The sequence below is a fragment of the Cinclus cinclus genome, chromosome 5, assembly GCF_963662255.1.
Source record: "Cinclus cinclus chromosome 5, bCinCin1.1, whole genome shotgun sequence".
NCBI classification, from domain to species: Eukaryota; Metazoa; Chordata; class Aves; order Passeriformes; family Cinclidae; genus Cinclus; species Cinclus cinclus.
Genome location: NC_085050.1, coordinates 71,789,501 through 71,813,473, shown reverse-complemented (window position 1 = coordinate 71,813,473; position 23,973 = coordinate 71,789,501). Strand labels below are relative to the sequence as shown.

The following is a 23,973-nucleotide window of genomic DNA, read 5'->3' as shown; positions in this document are numbered from 1 at the left end:
TAATTCCATCAATTTCAATTGAATAGGCTTCTAGGTAAATATTTGCTCAGAGTCATCAAAGTATCAAAATGAGTCTATGAATTAATGCATCAAACTTCTTTTTTTCACGTGGAGGTTATGTTGATTAATTAAGAAATATTCTTGGATGATTATTTCTGTTTCATCTCAACTTCATTATTCTATTTGCTCTACTTAATGCATTCTATCACGTTACATCATTGTAAAACGTGCACATGGGCATCCAAAGGAAATTATTATCTTCTCCTTCATCCCTGGTGTATGGCACAGCAGTCTGACACAGCAGGATACCTGCTCTAGGTCTGTGGAGTTTAATTATGCATTTCAGCCAGTGGCATTTGATGCTGCTGTGTATGAAATGACAAGAACTGAGTGTGTCATTCACTCCAACAGCCTAAGTTCAGGTTTTTCAGGAGGCTGCAGTGCCCACCCAGACCCCTCATTTAAGGTCTCGTTCTTGGCAGTGAGAGAGCAATGCCCTCTGCGGCTGCCCCTACAGGGACACACCACCCACAATTGCTTCATGCCACTCCAGAGCAATTTTCCCAGAAAAGCTCCAGCCCTGATAACGTGAAGAACAGCTTTATCTGGGGGGGAGAGACCAAGAAACATCCTAATTTGACTTTTCAGCAATAATGCTGGTTTTCTGGGCTGACATTCACTGGCAACAGCAGAGGCACTGACTCATTAGTGAGAGGAAGAACCTGGCCGTGCAATGGAGGGAGGGCTGGGAGCCAAGAGATGCTGTCTTCTGGGTTCTGGGTAGTGTTCAGCCCGAGCATCCCCACTGACCTCCAGTTCTAGTGTGCTGCTCATCCCTTTGAGCAGGGATGGAACTATGCCTGTTGCACAACACAGCTAAAGCTCAAAATGGACTTTTTAGTCCTGATAAAAGAGGTAGGGGGATGCAAATGAGCCTCATCCTGATGCTAAACCAGTTTGTAACTGGACTTGTTAAAATACAGGGCTTACAGGCACCTGCTTATTTACAATGATTGCCAGCAGTTATGTATGAGCTCTCTCACATACTGCTGGCTGCTGGATTTTCTTTCTATTTCCTGATTCACCTGAGAAATATTGTATTAAAATCTCTTTTTCAGAACTGACCACAACATCCAAGCTCAGTTTTGATCAAGACAAAGGCACTGTGTGGTTCCTAAACAAACAATGGATTAAGATAATGAGGCATTGCATTAACCTGGGTCCCCCATGACAGGTTCCTGACCGACACCACCGGGAAATGGAACATCTTTGTTTACTCACAGGGGAGATTCCACATGGAAAGGAACTGCTTTCACTGCCAGTGCCTGAGTGGATGTAGGTGTGCTGTTGTAGCACAGGGAGAAGAGTGGGGAGCAGTGCCGCAGGGCTGTCAGTCAGTTCTGTGACAATTTTTAACTACTACATCAGAGACAGCACACACTGTACAGCACAGCATTAGAAAGGGAAGTAAAATGTCTGTATTCAAAGCACCACACGTTGGAACTCAAAAGGAGCAAAGCAACTTGAGCGGCTGTATGAACAGCTCACTGTGGCCCACAGTTAGAAAAGACCTTTAGGATCGAGTCCAACCAGTGACCTGACAATGCCAATTCCACTGCTAAACCATGTCCTTAAGTGCCACACCTATGTGTCTTTTAAATCTCTCAGGGGTGGTGATTGAGCTTCAGGTGGTTCCAGAGCTTGACAGTCCTTAGGGTGAATAATTTTTTCCTACTACCCAACCCAAGCCTTCCCCTGGCACAACTGGAGGTCCCTCCCTCTTGTCCTGTCACTAATGGTCCTTGATGAAGGATGTGGTACTTCACAGGGATTTCTCTGCTCCGCTACCAGTGGATTTGAGCTGCTACCTTTACTCCCTGTCCAAACTGGGCAAGGGCTAGGAGAAATGTAAGGCTGCTCTGTGCAGCAGGAATGTGACAGAATTGGAGAACTCTCTGTGCCACATTTGATGGCTGCAAGATGCCACGGCACGGACACTGCGAAGCCCCCTTGCACCACCCTGCTGCATTTCTCCCTCTCCCTTGGCCCCCACACCAGAGAAGGGAACAAACTGGAGTTAATACGGGACAGAGGTTAACAGCACATCTGTTTCTAGGCCACTGTGCAAGGAATAATGAAGAGATTTGGGAAAATGCTTCTTTATTCCCCTCCTAAATCCAGCTTAGCAAAACAAGTAGTGCTCTCTTGGATGTCACTGCCACACTCCCTAATCCCCCCTAACTCTCATTCACACTGCTCCTCACTCACATCTTGCTTTGCTGCTTGCATTGAGGCAGTGTCCAAAAGCATAACAGGAACTGGGACTGGGGTGTAACATCCCTGGAAAGAAAATGGAGCATAAAATAGGAGGGCAGAATGGAAACAGGTGCCCTATTGCTGCTGGTCCAAAAAAAATCTAGAAACAGATTCTCTTACGTGTCTAGTAATTATGCATAAAAGCACACAAAGCATACATAAAATATTTGCTATAAATTGTTAATGTATGAATGAAGCTGTGCCTTATTTAAGATGCTAGTAGGTGATTTTGACCCCAGATAAAATACCACAAAAATGACTCATGTAATAGAGTGAGCTGGATAAGAGTAAGTGAGGTATAAATGGGACACACACAAAGTTTTGGCAGTGTGCATTCAACATATCCAGCAACTCCTAATACACTAATGGAACCTATGCAGAGATACCATCAGTTGCCTTCTGTGGGGCTCTCTCCCCCTGTCTGAAAATACTTATTTAAGTAGAGTGATATTGCCATCACACACCCTCGGATTAGGGGTTTAAGGGCAAACACCCCCCAAAAAATGAAGATCTCTCATTAAAAATTAAAAATAAAAGCTGTAAGTAGTGATTCTTTGAGAAACACTGGTTGTTCAGGAGAAAGGGAATCACATTTAGCATTCGTCAGTGTGTGATTGACAAAATAGCTCTGGAGCTCTGACTTGAGTAGATACCTTAGTATGGATAGAGATACTACACCTGCTTAAATTCTTTGGTGACAGAAGAGCTTTGTTGAATGGGATGGATGTCAACAACTGGCTGCTCTCGAATTGATGTTTAAGTGCACTTCCAAAGGAATTTTACAATGTTTTACAACTAAAGACACAACCAGGGATTCTCAAAAAGGTCCCTAAATCTCCATGAAATCAATAGAAGTTACAGGAACTAGCAAAAGACCACTGACTGCCAATCTGCATTAAGATTCCTTTAAAAAAAACCTGGTTCTTCAAGATGAAAAGGACATGCTCTGTTTTCTCAGAGGTGCCAAACTGAAATTATCGCCATTACAGAAATGTAGCTTCTACACATTTGGTCTCCAGCCCCGAGGCTTCCAGTGGGAGCCAAGTATTAGCTGGAAAAATATGGCAGAAAGATCATAACCCATCCATTCTTCTGAAGCACAATTAACTCTGTCAAAGTTACTCAATCAGTGGTAAATATTTGGCAGCTTCCAAATGACTAATGTCCTGTCCAGGTTGTGAAATTATGTATTTCAGTGGTTAAGAATCCCAGCAATAACATCAAAATGAGCAAAATGGTGTAATGCTGAGCATCATCATTTAGAATACGTTCTTGTTATTTTCAACATTCTTCTCTGGGTGGGAATAGAAATTTGGAAATTGTGAGGATTGTAAAGGGGAAAGAGGGGAAGAGAAGAAATAAGAATTGGGCATGCTTTGCATCTGCCTTGAGTGAAAAACAGAAATATTTCTTGCCTCCTCAGGAGCCAGGAAGGTTAAAGGAGGAGCGAATCAGCCCCACAGCAATTTGCTGACACTGCGTAGCAGGGTCTGGGCTAAGGCTGTCCCACAGCACAGAGAGGTGAAGAGTGGTGACACCACCACAGAGCAGTGTCTGTGCTCAGGGGATGGGAACACATCAGGAACACTGCTGGAACCACAGCGTGGCATCTGCTCAGCTTTGCCTGCAGGACACCTTGCCATTCCCTAACCAAATCCCTGTGGTGAAGCACCGATGGGTCACTCAGGAGACAAGGAGCCAGAGGAAGCTGTGAACCCTGCAGGGAGCCTGTCAGCTCGCCGGGTGACAACGTTCTTATCTCTATTGTCCCATTAGTGACAGCAGTGTGTAACCTGTCCCCCCAGACAGATGAATCAACACCCCTGTGCACAGCTGTACAAAGTCAGTGCACTAAGTCATTGCCAACTTCGTATATATTATATATATATATATATATTATATATATATATATGATATATGTATATATTGTTGGAGCACTGGGCTTGTCCAGGATCATCACGTTTCTCACAGGAATGGGTGCACACTATAAAACACATTTTCAACTTGTCCCACTAATGTACCCCTGCAACTTAACCACACTGCCTTGGTTCTTCACGAACTCTCCCAGCTGACTTATTCCATATCCAGCACTTAATGTATTTTGAATTCTGGTAATCTGGCTGCATGACTGTAAAATTCCTCAGCAGTCCATTTCATGCCCAGCTTTTCACGAGCAGTGCTTGACAAACTGCAGGACTGACTACTTTACTATTATTTGTGTTAAAGTCAAGCATCTGCTTCTCAAACCCAGGCTTAAGTCTGTGTGTTCAAAATCAAAATGCAGGGGAGGTGATTTAAGAGTCAGCAGCAGCAGAATGGGAGAGCAGCAAAAGGTCTGTAAAGCCTCTGCCTGCATTCCTGGGGAGCCTAGAGTCTGGGCTAAACCTGCATTCTGGCTCTGACTGAGAAGTTTCTCCCATGTTTCTCATACAATCCACTCCTCCTCAAGAAGGAAGCAGGGCTGATGGTCACCTGGGGAAACTGCAGTCACGTCTCCTGGCGAGGATGGTGACTGCTACACCACACTATGGAGAAATGAGCTAAAAGAAAGAAGGGAGGGATGAAAAAAACCATAAAAACCACATCAGAATCAGAGAGCAATCAGTGATTCCAACAGGGCTTCCTCCAGTTAGTAACATTACCAAAAGTTGAAATTTAGCCTTTCAATTTTTTTTATATTTTCCTTTAGAACTTTTAGTGCATAATATTTTAGACATACAGCCAATATAAGATCAGTATTTTAAAACCAAACAGATACTTATCTAAAATTCTACATAAATTCAAAAATCTGAATGACAATAGGCAACAACAGTGTAAAGGACACCATGAACCAACTAACAGGCAACAAAATTTCCTCTCAGGCTTTTATTGCCTGGACTTTCCGATTATTTTTTTTTTCTGCTTAAGGGGGTTGTGGTGATTTGGGGGGATTTTCTTTGAAATGTCATTTGAATTAAACCATCCAGTACATTTTCTGATATCACTCTCCTCCTCCTCCTCCCCTTTTCCCTTGCAATTACATTATTATACCAAGTAAAACCAACCAAAAAATCTTGTGGCAAACTAGTTTTCTGCAGCTGGTCACAGTGAGCATAGCTTGGACATGATGCATCCTTCTAGGAACAAGAGAATAGCAAAAAACTGAATTATTGGATTTGAAATGGCAGACATCCTGGGATAGCTGTGGAAAAGCCCTGGCTGGACACACTTTCTCTGGAAATATGTAAGTTCAGTTCAGTGGGATGGGAGAGGAAGTTTTCTGCTGGCTCTTCATTTTTTGGTATGTTACATAAGCTCCCTTTCCTCTTTACTTTTATAACAGCACATAAATATTTTATGAACTATGGGCCTTTGAACTGTGATGCTCTGACCCATTGACTGATTCTCATTTGCCTCTCTGAAACTGCAACTCAAGTGCTTTGAGAAATGCATCATCCTAGGCTGTCATATAAAACCCAACATAAACCCCACAACAGTAATTCTGTTTGTTGCCAATGCTACATGTCAACTCCAAGGACAATAAATTTCCACTTAATAGTGAAGTTGCTGGAGACATTGGCATTCTGATATATTAAAGGCATAAAGTGCAAGCAGCTTTTAATTCATTCTTTATATGCTTTTAGTTAGCCACCCCCCCCAAAATAAAACCACAAGAAAAGAAAAAAGGGACTAACAGTTCCTCTTTCAGTGTGGAGTAATGTAAATCCTGATTTTCACCAGTAAAATAATGGCTAGGTATGTGTGTGGATCTTACTGCATGTCTGGAATTACCTGGAGGTGCCTGTGATAACCAGGTTCTTCCAGGGCAATCCCAGGCTAACATCTGGTGCTTCACCAAGTGCACAAGACTTCCTGGCATTGTGGAGAAATAAATATCTAATGTAAGGCATTTAGCACAGCACATGGAACTATCCCAGTCCAACACTGTAAATAGCTCTGCATTGACTACATTTTCTAGAATCCCTCAAGCTGTTCCAGTTCGGGAAAAGTGCCTTTGTTTGTTTTTTTTTCTTTACTTCCCACTCCCTTCTTTCCATCTGCCTTCATTCTCATTCCTATGGGATGAAGGATGAAAACCCCAGCTTGAAAATAGAGCCAACTGCAGTTTGCAGACCCAGGTTGTAAGCTGGAAGGCTTGGTTTGACAAGGAAATACCTCCATTTCTTCTGAGATTACCTGTATTCCCTGTGCAGGGTCTGAAATTGCTGTTCCAACTCTTTCTCAGTTGGACTCAAAATTCAGATGCTAGCTTCACCATGATTTAGAGCACTTGCTTGTGAACAAACCTCGTTTTTATTTCATTTGCTCCAGAAAAATTTCTCATCAGTACTCCTTCTGAGTAAATACCCTTTGCATCAGCCTTATTTAAGGATTTTATGTGCTGAATAAAAGCATCTCCAGCTCACTGGGGTTCCTTACTGGGCCCATGGAATCACAGAATGATTTGGCCTGGAGGGGGCTTAAAGTTTATCCAGTTCCAAGCCCTCTGCCATGGGCAGGGCACCTTCCACTGGAGCAGGCTGCTCCAAGACCATCCAAGCCCTATTATCACCTATATTACAGGTAATGATATAGCTACTATAGCTGCAGATATTCTGCTGCTAAGGAAACACAATACTGGGGCCAACAAAATACAAAGATTTGTATGTTGTCCCTGCATTTGTTTTTCTTTTCTAGCTGAAAAGAACAACTTTTCTTTATTCCTGCCTTCCCCAGGGATGAAAAAAAAAAAAAAAGAGAAGAAAATTCTCATTCTCTCCTTGAATCTGCAATTTCCAAGGTGTGTTACTGAGACAAGAAAATGCAACAAAACAACAATTTGACAAAGGTTAAAATTTTCAAGTGTCTGACTACTATGGAGCTCTTGATTAGCCTATAGATGGAAGAGATAGATTTGAATTAAGTAGCTAAACAAATGGAATCACACGAAGCCCGCTTTGCCTCCTAATAAACCCCCAAAATGCACAAACATTATTTCATGCTCTCAGCAGACAGAATGATTTCTCCCACTCCCTCCCTCCCTCATGAATGTGCTTAAAAAAAATTCCACTTCTCCTGCCTTAACTCCTACTTCCAAATTCTTCCCGATTATGACCATGGCTTCAGCTGCTTTTTAAAAAGCCTTTCTCTACCTGCAGGTAGTTTATTTTCTCGCAGAGAAGTGACAAAAATTGAACACCATGCCTCCACATTGTAGTTTTCCACCCCGAAGCATGTTAGCAGCTGAAGTAGCAAAAAATGCCCAAGAAGTCGCAGTGTCCATGACTCAGGGACTTTTGCCACGTTCGTGGTGACAATCACAGGTTATAGAACCACATTTCCCTTCCCAGAAAATGTTCTGCTGTTGGCTCGGGCGCAGGCTGGCCTCCTGCTTGCTGGCATTATCATCCACCTACCCCAGTTAAGACATGGCTCCTTTCTTCCCTCATTTCCTTAAATAATGGATTGATGAGGTGTGAATTCAGAACAAGTGGCATCAGCAAAGCACACAGCCTGGGCAGGCGTGGCTTCTTCTGTACTAACACCCGAGTGCCATAAATAGGTTAAATCCTCTGTGTCAGTGAAGGGAAACAATCTGTTCTCTCCCTGTCATCTTCTGGCATGCCCATCTCCAGTTGTACCACACAGATACAATCCCAACAGGGGACAGAAAACGGGAAGGAACACCCAGTTCAGCTGCATTTAGAAATATGTGTATTGCTGTGGGTACATTTCTCTGTTTTGCATGTTCTTCCTGTCTTCACTCCTTGCCTAAGTGGACTGTCTGGGTTTATTTAGATTTATTTAACTAAGCAAGCTATTTAAGAAAATCCACAATTCTATTTCCAAGAGGTATATCAAATTATAGCTTCAAGGGAATGACATTTTGTGCTTAATGAATTATTTCTGGTTTAACCATGGCAAAACGGTGAGCATTAAATAAAATCTTGTGAATACAGGCTTCACTGGCTGCTAAATGTAGGTGTGTCTAGATACCAAACTGTAGAAGTATCAGTGTAAAAATACACTCATGGAAAACCATGGAATTAGAATAATGGAATCACAGAATGGTTTGTGTTGGAAGGAACCTTAAAGATCAGCTTTTTCATACCAGTGCCCCTGGTATGGCAGGGCCACCACGGTCAGGGACACTGAGCTTGTTACATTCCTAGTCCCTGATGCTAATGGAATATCACTGGCTTGGCAGGATAGAAAGGCAGAGGAAAAACATGGAGCACACCTTCCCACACATGTTACACACATTCACCCAGCACAGGGTGGGACATGAAGTACACTCACTGGCTGTCTTTGGCAAAAAGAATAAAACAAAATAAAATAAAATTAAAATTATATTTTCTGAATGCAGGAACACTGAAATATTTATGCTGATTTTTATGCTGAGTTTTGTGAGGAGGCAAACTGACTGCAATTAAAGCACCGCTGTGAAAGCCCATGTTGCTGAAACATTTCTTTAAAAATGTTTACGCAGGAAAATATTTTCAGTTTGGATCAGGGTGCTATAGACAGACCAGGTTTCTCTGTGGCATCAGCAGCTGATAAGCCTCGAGCAGAAGGCAGAGAGGAAATATTTTAATTCCATTCCTGCCTGGCCAGTGTTGCACCAGCACCAACTGTTTCAGACACTTCTGCAGAGTGGTAATATTTGCAAGTGTTTCTTCAGAAATGTGCAGGATTTAATTCCAAGTACGCAGGATTGTTTTGACACAATTTATCAACTGCTCCCAAACAGACCAGGCTTGGAGCACACTTGTTCCATTTGCTAAATTCAAAATTTCCCTTGTGCAAGCCAAGGGAATTAGGATCGACAAGGGTGGGGGTTTTCTTTGTACAGTTTTGCTTTGTTTTTTTAAAGCCAGCTACTCTGACCATGCACAGTGGTTGCCAGAAGACTGAGTTCAAGTGAGACAGCACATTTACCTTCCACAGAAGAATGGCTGAGCAACAGACCTTGTGCCCTGCAATAATGCCAGTTTATAAAAAGAAATGGGCAATTTATATATATCTGTATCTATTTATCTATCTATATCTATCTACAGATAGATATAGATATATCTTTCATGTTTTACTCTGGCAAGGAATTATTTTTCCTCCCTTCTTCATCATAATCCATGTTTTTTGGCAAGGAAGAAACTCTTATGCACAAATAAGAGCACGCATGGTTTATTCCCAAAACCAAAATCCAATTCACTGATAATGAGTGACAATTCCATTTTGCTGGACATGATTCAAAAGCAAATAAAGGTCATAATTCTAATAAAAACCAGTATTACCTATAGCAGAGGAAACACCTGGAGCGTGGCTAATTGGCCATCTCTAATATTTAAAACCTAATGAAGGCCCAACAGTAATTTTGTAGGAAATGTCCTTGCTGTTAAACACCATATATGTACCCCCAAAGACCTGAAAGCTTCAAATGGTCTTTTAAGAAAATTTCTTTATATGCCAATGTTCATTAAATCATGAAATAGGTCTTTGATCAGCAGAGAAGTAAGAATTTTAAAGAGCATAAATGTACTTGTATTTCTGAATACCAGAGCTGTGGCTGCCTATTAGTTTTCTGGCCCTGCATGTGACTTACCAGCACCTTGAGGTGTAATACAGACCATTTTATTGGGATGAAATATAATCCAGCAACTCCATCTTCTACAGCTTGTGAAAGACAAATCCTTCCTTGCTCACTGTCACAGGTCCACAATCGGGATCCAGATCGGGACAGCCTGGATTCCCAGCTTGTTCCAGCCTTGTCCTGCCAGCCTCAGCACAACACCACAGCTACAGAGAAGGCTCTGACTGCTCGGTTGGGAAACTGCCTGCCTCATTTCTTCAGAGAAATACTGAAGCAAATGAAGATGGAACAATCAGCCTATTCTCATCTTTATTTAATACCTGCAGGTGACATCCAGTGACACTCCAGCAGAGCGGGATGCATGGACAGGGGTATGGGTCATTTGGCATTGGAATGCTGAAACTTGAGATCATTATTTTGTTTGATGAACCAGAAACACACAGAAAGGAGAGCGGAAACACCTCAAAACAAAACAAACTCCAAACATATAAACACCCAAGACTCCCAAAATTCCAAGGCTGAAAAAGACACCGTGAAAAAGACATTTTCCTGTGAAAGGGCGAGGGGATGAACCTGGCACAGGTGGCCCAAATAAACTGTGGCTGCCCCATCCCTGGAAGTGTCTGTGGCCATGTTGGACTGGGCTTGGAGCAACCTGGGATAGTGGAAGGTGTCCCTGCCCATGGCAGGAGGTGGACCAAGATGAGCTTTAATATCCCTTTTAACCCAAATCATTTTATGATATGCCCATATAATTTCTTTAACTAACCTTCAAAACTGATTTGGCAAATTCAAGTTGTAAAATGAAAAATATATTGGCATAAATATATTTAAACTGCAGGCTTTTTCACAGTACATCTCTGAGGAATTAGAAAAAGCAATTGGGTTAATTGCATTTTGAGTGATTATTTTCATAGGGCTTATGAATATATGTTTAAGGTGAAATTTATACAGATTAAATTCCACAACCTGTTCAGACTGTAAATTTGCACTCATCAAACTGCTTCACTGCCTGCTGGAGAGTTGAAATTCAAAAGGAAATTGAATTAGAGGAATAACCTGAACCGAACAGGAGGCAATTCACTTACAATAAATAACCACAAAGCAGTGCTTTTGGGGTGCAGTAATCAATGGCACTAACTGAACTTCCCTGCAGAAAGGAGATCTGGGGCTTGCTGATAGCCCAGCCTGAGGGTGAGCCAGCAATGACTTGGTGCTGGGGAAAAAACCTTTGTCTTATTGGGACCTACACGAGGGGTTAGGGAAAACATGACATCTTGCTAAGCAAGGCAGTAAAACACAGGATTCCCGGGCATGTTAGAGGAAAGAAAATGCATTTGCTTCGTATCCAAACATTGAGAAAGGGGACAGAGCTCTAACCTGGCCATTATCCTATCATGGGATGGTGTGGCTTGAGCACACCCTCGCTGCACCGAACGTGGGAGCTCTCACAGGAACGAGCCCATAAGGATGATCAGCTTGGTTTAATTGGCAGATAACAGCTGAACTGGTAAAAATAGTACAAGATCTGTTGTTCTTGTGACATTTCCTACCCATCAGCAGCGGAAAAGCCTCAAACGTTCTCTGATAAACAGACGCTTTGCCCAGATTTTCTGCTGAGGTACATTCATGCCAGTAAAGGAGTTGATGTGCTGCCTTCCAATTACTCAACTGTGAAAATATTTTAGTAACTTTGGGATTGAGAACAAGACATCAAGGCAGGACTGGTCAAACTTTGACTGGAACATTGTGTCCTGTTCCAGATGACACTTTTCAATGAAAAATAGGCCCGGATATAAAAAGTCCGGAGGAGTACATTAAGAGCCATCAAAGGTATATAAACCAAGGTATATAAACCCTTTTAAACATTAAGAGCCATCAAAGGTATATAAAACCTTTTCTGTGTGGAAAATGGAAAGAACTGAATTTACTCAGGCTGGAGAAGGGAAGAGCAGAGATGTGATAATAGACTCAGATGTACAGGAGATTTATCACCCTTTGTAGCAAAGCAAGTTCTTCGCCTGAAAATTGCCAAGAGACCAGAGGCTCAAACTGCAGGAGGAAAGATGGAAGTTAAGACATTTTAAAAGTTATATAATCTGAATTATAGCTGAGACTGCCTGGGGAAAGTGTGGAAATCGCTGTTGATAGTTTTTAGGAACAAGTTATTCCCATATATTGAAATAGTCATTTTTAATGATTTCAAGAAGGACAGACACGGTAATTTACTATGATTTCTTAAAACTTTGTTTTCTTGGATTTTCTGTGGATGCAAAGCAATGAACGCCAGTTTGCTCCCTCCCTTCTGAACTGTCCAGCAGCAGGGCAGTCAGCTCAGGAGCCATGAAGGGACCCATCCAGAGAGCACCATGAAGTGAGTCCACCTGCGATTCTCTCCGGCACAGCACATAGGGCTGTGCAGGAAAAGAAAAGGATGCACAGAGCTCCGCTGAGGAACACCAGTTCTCCAGCAGCACACGGTGACTTTGTGCCCAAAGCACGCGGTTCCTCCCGCAGGAGCCGGAGCAGCCGGGCCACCGTGGAGCCAAGGAGGCTGTGGGAGGACAGGGAACGTGTGCTCTCCTGGAAACACCTCGTTCTCAGAGCAGCCTGCGAACCCCAGCGCAACACACTTCACTGCGCTGCTGGGGCAGGCTGGCAGTAGCACAGAACTAAATTCCAGGGCTTGGAGTAAATCAGGGAAGCGTGGTTTGGTTTGAATACAGAAGGGTGAACTTAAAAGGTGAATAATCTTGCCCGTATATCATATCACATCATGTCCTATCTAATTAGAAATCCCTGAACTCCTTCCAAGTGCCCTAGGTTTGTTTTCTTTTCCAAACACTCCCGGGAGTAGCGCAACCTTTGGAAAGTTCCTTCTCCACCCTGATAGTATCACCTTTTCTCTTCCAGTTTTAAAATACAATGCTGATGGAAAGCTACATGGTAGAAAATCAAACATTTATTACAAAATCTCCTTTGACAACAGGCTTTTTATAATTTTAACTGTTTCAAAATAATTTCAGAACTGTGTAAGGAGTATTATCTTTTATACCCCTTGAAGTGTATTTACAGCTGTGATCAGCTATAATGAATCCAGCTTTAAAACACTGATAAGAAAAGTATAAATATTATTTCTTTATGCATGCCAGTAACTGATTAACTGTAACAAAAATTCTGATTGTACGTTAAAGACACATCAATCTGCTCTTCAGCCAAAAAATACCTGAAGAATTAGAGAACTAAAGGACAGGGTGAGACAATTCATTCTTGTGGAGAAGACTTGGCTTGGCTGCTCCTGTGCTTGGTGCCGGAGATGGGATAATGGGGAAAATTAAGAGAATGGATTTGAGTCTGGCAGCCAAATTGATTGGCCATGGAAGCAGAGAGAAGACTCCACAAGGACATCCTGGTGGGCTGGTATCCAGGAAAGCCTGGAAGTGGTGTGGGAGACTGCAAATGTTTAAAACTAATTCTAGAATGACCTGAAAGGCTTGAGTGTTTTCTGGGGATAGTGTGAAAAAGGTCAGGAAGGCATCCTGAAGGACAGGAGGGGAGGGTCACACAGAGCACCAGTATTACTATGGATGGAATCACTGCCTGTGGTTTTCCCCTAGAAGATGGGAGGTTGCACAAGGAGCTGCCAACCAGGCCGAGTTAATAAATAGTCTCATTTTCTAAAACACACACCTACATTACCAGAGAAACACACACCAGGCAACAACTTTCTCCAGGTTAACTGGGGAGGAAAGGGATTGCTCACCACTTTTCCCCTGGGTGATGGGCACCCTCACCCCACAGGAAGGGTTTCCAAACACACGAACCCAGCTGAACGACCACGAGGGCAGGAAGCAAAATCCTGGTTATCTGACTCACTGCCTCAGCTGTTCCTCCTGCTTCGGACCCCAAGTATGTTCATTATGAACATCAATAATTTATGGAGGAGCAGACATGTCCCCCAAGCACTCCCACAACCCAACTGCGATATGAAATCATTTAATACAGAAATGCTCTCCTCTGTTTCCTCTTCTTTTAAGGTATCTCAGGCCACATCTTGTTTATAAAGAAAAGCAGAGCAGAGTAGCCCACAAATCTCCTATTGCATTACCATGACTCACCATGGTTAATGGTAACAAAATAAATGGTTTGTTACCAAAGTCAGCAGGTATGACTCAGATACATGGAGGCTGCACCTTGAACAGTTAAGAATCATCTTCACGTCACGGTTTTTCAGATTCAAAAGCACTTGAAGGATTTGCCAGGAAAAGCTACATATATATACACATATAAATCCCTTTAAATCAGTTTACTGCTAAAGACAAGGCATTGCAGGAGGTAACAGCTGAAATTCACGCTATTAAACCCCAGTGCACTTCCAGGTCACATTTAGTAGGAAACATGAAGACAGAAGCTCCTAAGAATGTAGAGGGCCATAAACCAAGCACCAAACATTTCATTGTTTGCCTAGAGTACTTCTACAGGGGGAGAAACAGCACAGAAGTAAGTTGTTCCTTCTTCCCCTCCACCAAGAATTTTATTTTGATAAGTCAGAACCGTAACATAATTTAAAAATTAACAATTAAACAGACTGCAAATCAGAATTAATGTGGAATGATGGTAGTCAAGTATGTACAATGGTAAAAAAATATCAGCTCTTAAAAAAATCAGCAAAGAGACTGAAACAGCTTCCTCTGAAAGCTCTTGAAAATGGGACCATGGAACAATTAAGGAAGGAGCTGCCATTATGCTGTGGTCATTAACAAAGTCCCTAATTACACTGGTTGGCCCTTTAAAAGAAAAAAAAAATATATAAAAAAGTTCACAGAACGGTTTTCTTTGCTAAAATTGACAACATGGTAAAGTTAGGGAACTCCCTAACAATCAAAGTTCCAATTTCTTGAATGTTTGGCAATATATTTTTTATTTCCAGGAGGAAACAAACAATAAAGAAGAGTTTATAAAGTCAGCGTGTCCCTGCTGTGTGATATAAATTGGCAGGAGACCTAATTCAGCAACCTCCAGAGGTCCCTTCAAAACCAGTTTTCCATGACTTTATCAACTCTCATCCATGACAACTAAAACTGAGTATATAAAATGTGAGGGTAAATATTGTTTTGACAAAGTTTATTACATTCAGAGAGGTACAATTTGAGAGGCAACAGTGGATCTATTAGAGTATATTTAGTCTAAAGATACCACACTGCTTCCCCCTATCCTGAGAATGATTTTCTCCTCTCCCTTCAGCTTCCCATTTTCCTCAAATTATAGTGTTTCTTCAAATTTATAATTTTCTGCCTCTTCAAAACAGAAGGGAACCATTTCTCATGAGAGCTTATTATCACAGAGATCGCCTCTAAAGCAGTACCTTGGTACCCACTTGTGCTCTAGAAATGCTAAGAAAAATTACATAATGTTATCTCATAATGGGAGCAAATTCTCTTTCAGGGAAGAATGCTTAAAATGCATAAATGGAGATAAAAGTAGACTGAATCAGAAAATGGACACATGAGATTTGGCAAGAAAACAGCTAATATTCTGATAAGAGGATGTACTGGAATTAAAATTTACTGCAAAAAGCTGAATTAATATTTCAATTTAAAAAGTAATAAATAAATAAAGTTAAATTAAGAGCCAAAGTAACTTAGTTTGAATCCTGCATTTACAATCAGAGTGCTGTGACAGTGAGAAAGCTGCCACGGCACAAATATATCCTCATTAACCACGTGTTAAAGTGTAAGAAAAATAAGGAATAGGTTTGGTTTCTGTATGTGAATTTTCTGCCCCAAGGTTGAAAATAAAGGCTCTGGGGCCACAACATACTTATGGTATTAACAATGTCTACTTCAATGCTTATTATCTAATATCTGCAGAGATGCATTAGAGAAGATAATTCTGTGTTTGAAGCAGACTAAAATGTACTTAATTATCCCAGATTTGTTTTCCAACTCCAGCAACATCCTGTCCCTCCAACCTCGAGCTTGACAATATGTTGATAACAGCCTGAATTAATATGTAGGTGATAGCTGACATCACTAATTAACGTATTACAACTGCAGTTGAACTAAAATGATGAAACATATTTAACTGCTCTCTCATTATAAGCCAGCACGTACAGTAAAGTTCCCCATTTAAAATTCTCTAATTTCATCACAGACCACAGAGCTATTTTAGTCAAACCTCGATGGTTAAAACACCCTTTGTCTTAATCCTTTACATTTGTTATCCATTAGGGCAGTCTTGGGTGCTTTGGGAACTCTTCCTATTGCATTCCAGCCTCCCAGGTTACACGTACAGAGAGAAGCTGAGGTCAGCAGCCAGGTCTGCTGGCTTTTAAGTGAGAAAATGAATAAATTGGGCAGCTTTGATAAAAAGCTTACTGATGCAGAGAAAGCTAACACATCCTACACGAGATCACTCACACAGGCACAATCTTCTGTGCCTTGTGCTATTTATATTAATTGAAAAATGGCTGGTGAAATGACCTCCTTCATTCTGGAGCAGACATTCTAGAATGGAGCAAACTCAACTCAGCACAGCAAATCTGACTACGCATCAATACAAAGCCAAGCAAAAAAATATGGGGGGAATAGGAAATCTCAAAGATTGACTCAAAACCCAAAGTGCAATAAAAATCCAAGCCCTGCACTAAGATACACACAGTTATGAAGACAAAGCCCTGGGTGTGTGGCATTATCACCCACGCAAGTGTCACAGAGACAGAAAGAATGTGCACAGATTTGTCTCCCCTTCTGACCTGCAGCTCACTAATCTGGAAAATCTTTCTATGAAATGTAAAGTGTTTTAATGAAAACATTAATTTAATTTGTCCCATTTAATTTGGTCTAAATCATCTGACAGGAAAGCACACCCCATGTTTTCACTTCCTGTTTTATTTTCAGACACCCATCTCAGGTTCCCATCCTGATTCACTTAAAGGGCCCCATGAAAAAGAGTAACAGTGAAAAGGGAGAACTGAACAGGAGTCCACTGCCACCACTGATTCAACATCTTGTCATAGGCAGCACTATGTGTCATCAATTACACAACATGTATCAGGAACAATGCTAAAAGAGCTAAATTCCTTAATTCTTTTAAGGTTAACTTTTCCATGGACTATAATTCCTCTTTTACAGCTGAAACACACAACAAAACCAAACGGGGGGATAAAAGCCTATAACAAACTCTATGGAACAGTGATCATTTACAATTGCAGATTTTCTAAATTTATCTCCAACTAGATTTCTTTCGCTTACTGTACTTCGTATAAACTGGAAAATGAAAAACAAAAGCCAATTTCCACTACAGAGTTATAGATGTCAGGCAATGCTGTTTGTTCCACGCAACAGACTTTAACCATCAAGCATCATTCTTAGAGACTGCCAGAAAGTGATGCAAGAAAAAGTTACCACAACCTGTCCTACACGTTGCTACTTCCTGCATGTGCTACTTTTTTTTTTTGATTGTTTGCATGCTGTTTCCTTTCCAGCCCTGTTCTGCACATGCTCCTTTGTGCAGTCAATTAATAATTACTGTGATATGGACAGACCTCTTGTAGCTTAATACCCCAGGGCAGCTCAGTACCTGGATCTAATTTTCCATAGAGCAGAGGAGAGCAAACAGAGGCAGAAGAAAATAAAGAAAAGTAAGTCCTTGCATTTAATTATTTACTTGTTCTCTGTGTATATGTATATACAGCTATATACAGCTTCCTATATATGTATGTATGGACAATGTCATCCTAAATGAAAGACATAAGAACATGGAAAAAGATACCTCAACATCTTTGGCAGCCATCCCACAAGTGGTCCTGAAAGAAGTCAGCAAAAATAAACAATGACATACTCCAAGAGTTATGAGGCCTAGGGGGGAAAATCTTGAAAATTTCCAGAGAAAACGAGGTTGCAGAAAACAGGAATTTCTAGGAGAAAACTGAAACTAAACTTTCACACAATATTTTCTGTCAGAGTGAATGCTGAAATAGTTTCTGGCTTTCAGTAGTGTTTGATCCACAGTGTCCCTCAGAAGGCCTTCTGTATTAATCTGTATTTCAAAGGAGGCACAGATGAACCCGAGCTGGAAGAGACACCATCCAGTTCAAGCCTTTTCCCCAGGACAGACCCAACTACATTAAGTCATTCCCAACATATCGTACTTAATGACTGCCAGTGGAGAAACGCAGCAATTCCTCAAAGCCAGCTATTCCAGTGCTTCACCACCTCTGTGCCTGCAGGTTCTCCCTCTGATCTGACCTGAAGTTCTCCCTACTCCAGAAAGCCCCTCATTTCTTTTACCACTCATCATGACACTGAACACACACAATGCCCTTTCTCTGCACAGCTCCTGAAATACCAGAGACCAACCACGTCCTTTCCCATTTTTCTCTTCTTTAGACTAAACAACTGCGTTTCTTGTGATCCTCCCCCCGAGTTATCACTCGGAGATATCTGATCACCCTTCTCTGGACACTTTCCAATGATACACATGTTGCTCTTGGAGAATGATGCCCAAGTTTGGGCAAAAGTGAAGGGCTCCCCACAGACCTACCAGGCCCAACATTCTCACAAACTCATGTAATGTTCGCTTTTTTGGTAACAGCATGACATTGCTGACCTCACACCCAGTGCATGATGCACGGTAATTCCAGCTACTTTTCTAAAGGAATACTGTCTAAGGAGTTCATTGCCATCCTCAGCCCATTAAATTTCTTCCTGCTTCATGAATTCAGCAGAGTATCTTCCGTTTATCACTGCTGGCTTTAATTCTGCTTTTTTTCCAGATTATGTCTCTAATTTGTCAAGATGATTTTCAGTATCACTAGAGTCCCTTAATGCTGGCAGGCCCTCCTATCTCACCAGCACATTTCATGAGAACATTTTATTTCACCATCTCAGTTCTTAATGGAAACACTGATCAGAATTAAACTCGGGACTGCTGACTGCCAAGTCCCTTTCCTCCACAGCAGATAAAGTATCAGGTCACCTCTTGGTACTTACGGCTGATATTCTGCAGCCCTCATATTTTGTTAACTACAGGGCAGGGAATATATCTAATGGAGTGTGATATATGCTTCCCAGTATCCCGTCAAGGCTCCAAGACCCTTTGCTGCAGCTCAGAGCACAGCAGGTAACTTCCCAGTCACGCACCACTGTGCTGGCTCCTTCCCAGAGCAGCACTGCTGGAATTGCAGGCTGGGCCAGGATGAACCCAGGAGGCAGGGAAAGAGGAGCCTTACCAAGACTTCACACCCTCAAAGTATTCCTGTTTGCTTGAAGTCAGCTACAGTGCCTTCAACTCAAAGTACTTAGCCCACTCCTGTGTGCCAAAATAAGTCTTAGCTTGCTCAAACATTGTCATTTTTAATGCTGAACTAGGTATCACTACACAGGGATGCCTAGAGCCATATGCCTAACACATATAGCTATATATAAGTTTATAAATGGGTGGCATTTCTGAATTAGAAAAGAGTTATCATTACTTATATTACAATAACACTCAGATGATGCTTACTGATTATACAATCTATTTCTGTCTGCTTTGGATGAGCAAATTCCCAATATTCCATTTTATCCCAGGGGAAAAAAAAGATTTATTTCCCCAGACTTGCAGCATTTCCCAACATCTTCCATCTCTGCATTCCATCCACAATGCAAAGCTCATTCCTGAGATTGGTTCAGGACTTCCATGACTCAGAAAAGGAGTCTGGATTCTCACTGAACTGTAACCCCAGCTGTGCATGAGATTCTACAAAGAGAGATGCCTACTCCTGAACAGATGAGGAACCTTCTTGTGGCACAGATGGATTCCAGCGCACGTCATGCTCCCCAGGTTACAAGTCTGATGGTCAGCAGAAAAACAGGAGCCTAGAGGAGGAAGCAGGTATCTAAATAATGCCAAAAGCATTTACAGCATATTATGGCTAGATTCCTTCTTATCAGTCAGTTTGCTAAATTAAGCATTGCTCCAGCAAATACCACTACATCGCATAATGGCAGCTACCCCAACACATGTTCATCTAAGCTTATAGGCCTTCGGCCAGGTATCCCATTCTGCTCAAATTCTTTAGTTTTTGAGGCACGCCTGCTACTTTCAAGAAGAAAACAACCATAAAAAATTGCACAAAACAATTCACCTGGAGACAATTTCTGTCACTCACACCCAAGCCCGTCAATGGCCACGTCCAGCTGCAGGACGTGGGAGAGGCCGGGCAGCGTCCCAGAGCTGCCCAAGGCAGAGCACACCCTGTGTCACCCAGGTTCCTGCTGCCACCCCAGCTGTGCAGCTGCTTTGCAGAGCTGCTCCCTCACCTCCCTGCACGGCCCCAGCACATCACACTGGCCCTCAGCCCACTGGCTCACGCCTTTCTTCTCCATTCCTGAGGCTCAGCTCAGCTGCAACCCCCCCCCCCCCCAATCCAGAAATAAAGCCCAAAATAAAAAGGTGTGGAAGCCAGCCCTACTAGTGGCATAAAAGCAATAGTTTTGGATGGAGTGAGTGGGGAAAGTGACAGTACTGTGGGAAAGCAAGGAATCAAAGTAGCCAAGGGCTCACACGCAGGGTGTGAGAAAGCAGACAGGGACTCAGAAGTGGTCAGGATGACAAGCTCACCAGCTGCCACACTGTGGTACAGCACAGGGCAAAAACACCAATTCTCCCTTCTAAAATCTCACCTCCAGCCTCCTTCCCTGGGCTAGTTTAGACACAGGACAGCCACCAAAAGAAAGGTCTCTTTACTAACAGCCCATGGAGGGACTGCCTGGAGACCTGTGAAGAACTTGGGCTGTTCAAAGTCTTCTCTGAAATTTAACTTCCACTTGGCAATCTGAGTCAGGGCTCCCTCATGACTCTGATTGACACAAATCCCTCTGGATCTGACTGATCCAACAGGTAATGTTTGGAACAATATTCTAGTTCAAGGTGTCCATGCCCATGGCAGGGGGCTGGACTGGGTGACCCTTTAAAAGTCCCCTCCAAGCTAAACTATTTGGAACTATGTTAAGCATTCATGTGTATTGGGAGGCATGGAGCATCCAGATGATCCTTCAGAAGATGAACAGGTCTTTACCTGGTACTAACATGTTTAAGAACTCAAGAAATAAGAGCACTTGTCCTGGATTAGAAGTGTCCAAATCCTGGCATTTTAATTAAGACACCTCTTCTAAAGAAGACATTAAAAGCAGTCATCAAAGCACTTATCTGAAGCAAGAATGGAAAGAGTATTCTCTGAACCAGCCTTCAGTAGTGAGTACTACCCAGCTTACTGACCCCTCACCAATCCCTCCCTGATTTCTCACTCATGAGAAATAGTTCTCGCTCTACAGCTCCTTTTTCCCTAAAGTAGAACAACATGAAAAAAAATGCTCTAAGGGCTTTAGACCAGCAGACTAAGAATAAAGACAAAGTATAAGGAAATTTCTTTTTCCCATAAAAGTTTCCAAAACCAAAGCAGGCAGATTTGCAGAATCATTTCCGCCTAGCAAGCCAATGAAAAGAGCAGGGTTCCTCAGAACATGCCTACCTTTTACTGAATTTAAATAGTTAAAGTGAGTTACAGTTCTTAACTTGTATTTTTTTCATGTTTAGACAATCTCTGCAGCCTCCCAGAGCCAGAGCAGCACCCTGGTTCCACTGGAGCCCGGTCATCCCATTCCTGCAGCTGCTGCATGAGTCATTCCCGTGCAGCATGACATTCCCTTTGTAAAGCACTGCTTCCCAAACCATCGTCCTCAGAAAGCTGCCTGGCTACGTGCTGCTGGCTGAGCTCCTGGCCTCCAACTGCTGCGTGCCTTTAAAGACAATCAAGATGCACTCAACACTATCCTGGCACATGAAATGGCACCTGTCCCTTGAAAGCTGCTGCTTTAGTTGCCACAGGGCAACTCTGTTCTTGTGAATGAGTGAGGAGGTATCTCGAAATAACTTCTGAGACACAGACTGCACCAAGAAGTAAAAATAAAACCAAAACAAACACCTGTGTGGAATTCTCGCTCTAGATCATGTGTCAGTTCTCCACGCAAATCTCTCTGGTCTAGCAAGTCTGGGAAATAAACCGAGACTGGGAATTATCTCCAGCTCAGCCATATGCAGATGCAAGACACCAGGCCAGTTGCTTGCTTTACTTAACATGTGTTTCTTTTACCAGCAGTATTAACATGGCCTTGTTCCTGTTTATACTTTGGAAAAGGAGAAAATAAACTTTTTTCCTCTCATTTTGTTTTGCTCTTTTAAGAGTTCCCTGTTCCTGTCAAAGGGAGTTAGGCTAAACAGAAACAAGGCAGCTCTGTTCCAGAGTAAATGTGTCCACACTTGGAGCTCTTTGGAAATTGTTCCAACAGTTCAAATGCATAAACTCCCCCCCTTAATCCTCATTAACCTTCTGATGTAAGAAGGCCCTGAGGTTGGGTAATTATTTTGTTAGCAGTCCACAGTGCAACACAACTTTAAGGCAAAGCACATGACACCCACCCAGTGCTTTCACCAGTGAGGCGAGGTACCTATTTTAGTGGCTTAGGAGTAAAGCTTGTAATTGTCTGCAAAGTGACAAGAGCAGCTATGAGGGTGTGGAAAGCGCCTGAATTCCCTGTGCCCATCCACAGGTCACACACCGAGAAACCACCTCACAAATTCAGGATAACCCTTGGAGAGAACTCACATCAAGACAATGTCACTAAGACCCGTGACCCAGCTGTAAGGAACACAGAGGAGAAAACGTAAGGCTGACATTTCCCTGAGATGACTCCTCCTCTGAGTCCCTTGGAAATCACAGAGCAAGCGGAGCTACTCGCTCCCCAGCAATAGCAATGGTACTTGACAACCAGCACGTCTGCTAGTGATGCTGTAAGCACCAATGTGCTCCAGCCCTCCGTGGGGCAGCTCGCAGTGCTGAACCCTCCTGCCTCGCTGGGGGACAGCTTTGTATTTCGCTCTTTCAAACCTATCACAAGTCGTTCCATTCAAGGGTTTTAAGGGAACCAGAGAGGCACCTTCTGCCCGTAAAATACCCAAACGTGAGCCTGCCAGGTTCACCCGTGCTCTCTCCAACAGGGACAGCGTTTCGGCTGGAGAGCTGAATGATGAAGTAGTAGCAAACTTACTTTCCAGTGATCAATTGGCTTCTGGATGGTGTACACATGGGCTGCACATAGTAGTTCTCCAGCTTGACCCCTTCGGCAGCCAGCTTGTCCAGCGTGGGCGTCCGGATCTCAGACCCGTGGTACCCCACGTCCCTGAACCCCTGATCGTCGGCCAGGATGAAGATGATGTGCGGCTGCGAGCGGGGGGCGCCGGCCGCGGGCTCCTCTCCCAGCAGGTTCCCCGGCGTTTCCCCGGCACCTCCCCGGCGGCTGCCCCAAGCCAGGTAGCCGCAGGTGAGGAGGCTGAGCAGGGACAGCCCGGCCAGCACCGCCGCCACCATCCTCCCCGGGCTGGGGCGGCGCGGCCAGCGGCGCCCACCGCGGGCCATCCACCGCGGCGGGAGGGCAGAAAAACAGTAACGGAAAGGAAATAAACCAACAAAAAACCCGACAAAGCCAGGCGGCCTCGCGACGGGCAGCGCCCGTCAAGGCTCCCTCCGAAAGAGAGACATCGCAGCCACTCCAACTTCGGCAACTTCAGCAGCTGGAGCCGGTGCCGGAGCCGGTGCCGGAGCCGGAGCCGGAGCCGGAGCCGGAGCCGGAGCCGGAGCCGGGCGGGTGGGCAGGGCCCCGCCGGGGGTCACGGCACCCTCGGCCCGCCCCCGGCCCAGCGCCGGGGCGCCGCTGCCAGCCCGTCCCGGGGCCGCTGCCCATGGCGGGGCGAGCCGGGGCGCCCCGGGACGGGACGGGGCCGGGACGTGCCGCCCCCCTCCCGCCCCTGCCGGCGCTGCCGGGCCGCGCCGCTCCCGCCCCGCTCCCTCCGCCCACCCTCGCCACCGCCCCCGGTGGCTCCCGGTGCTCGGACCCGCCGGAGGACAGGGGCACCCCGGCCAGGCAGCGTCCGCGGCCCCGCTCCGCCCTGCTCGGCCACTCCGCGACCCCGGCTCCTGCCCCCGCCCGTCCCGTCCGCAACTCTTTTCTTCCTTTCCCTCTCCTCCCCTCTGCCCGCACCTCCTCCCC

At 43.8% G+C, this 23,973-nt stretch overlaps 1 protein-coding gene across 1 annotated transcript in view; it reads right to left on the bottom strand.

Moving 5' to 3' along the window:
- The window catches only part of ARSJ (arylsulfatase family member J), a 32,769-nt gene extending 9,427 nt beyond the window's left edge, over positions 1–23,342 (bottom strand). The window contains exon 1 of the mRNA XM_062494024.1: positions 22,975–23,342. Coding sequence (XP_062350008.1) covers positions 22,975–23,342 — 368 coding nt within the window. The remainder of the gene's footprint in view (positions 1–22,974) is intronic.
- Positions 23,343–23,973: the final 631 nt, after the last annotated feature.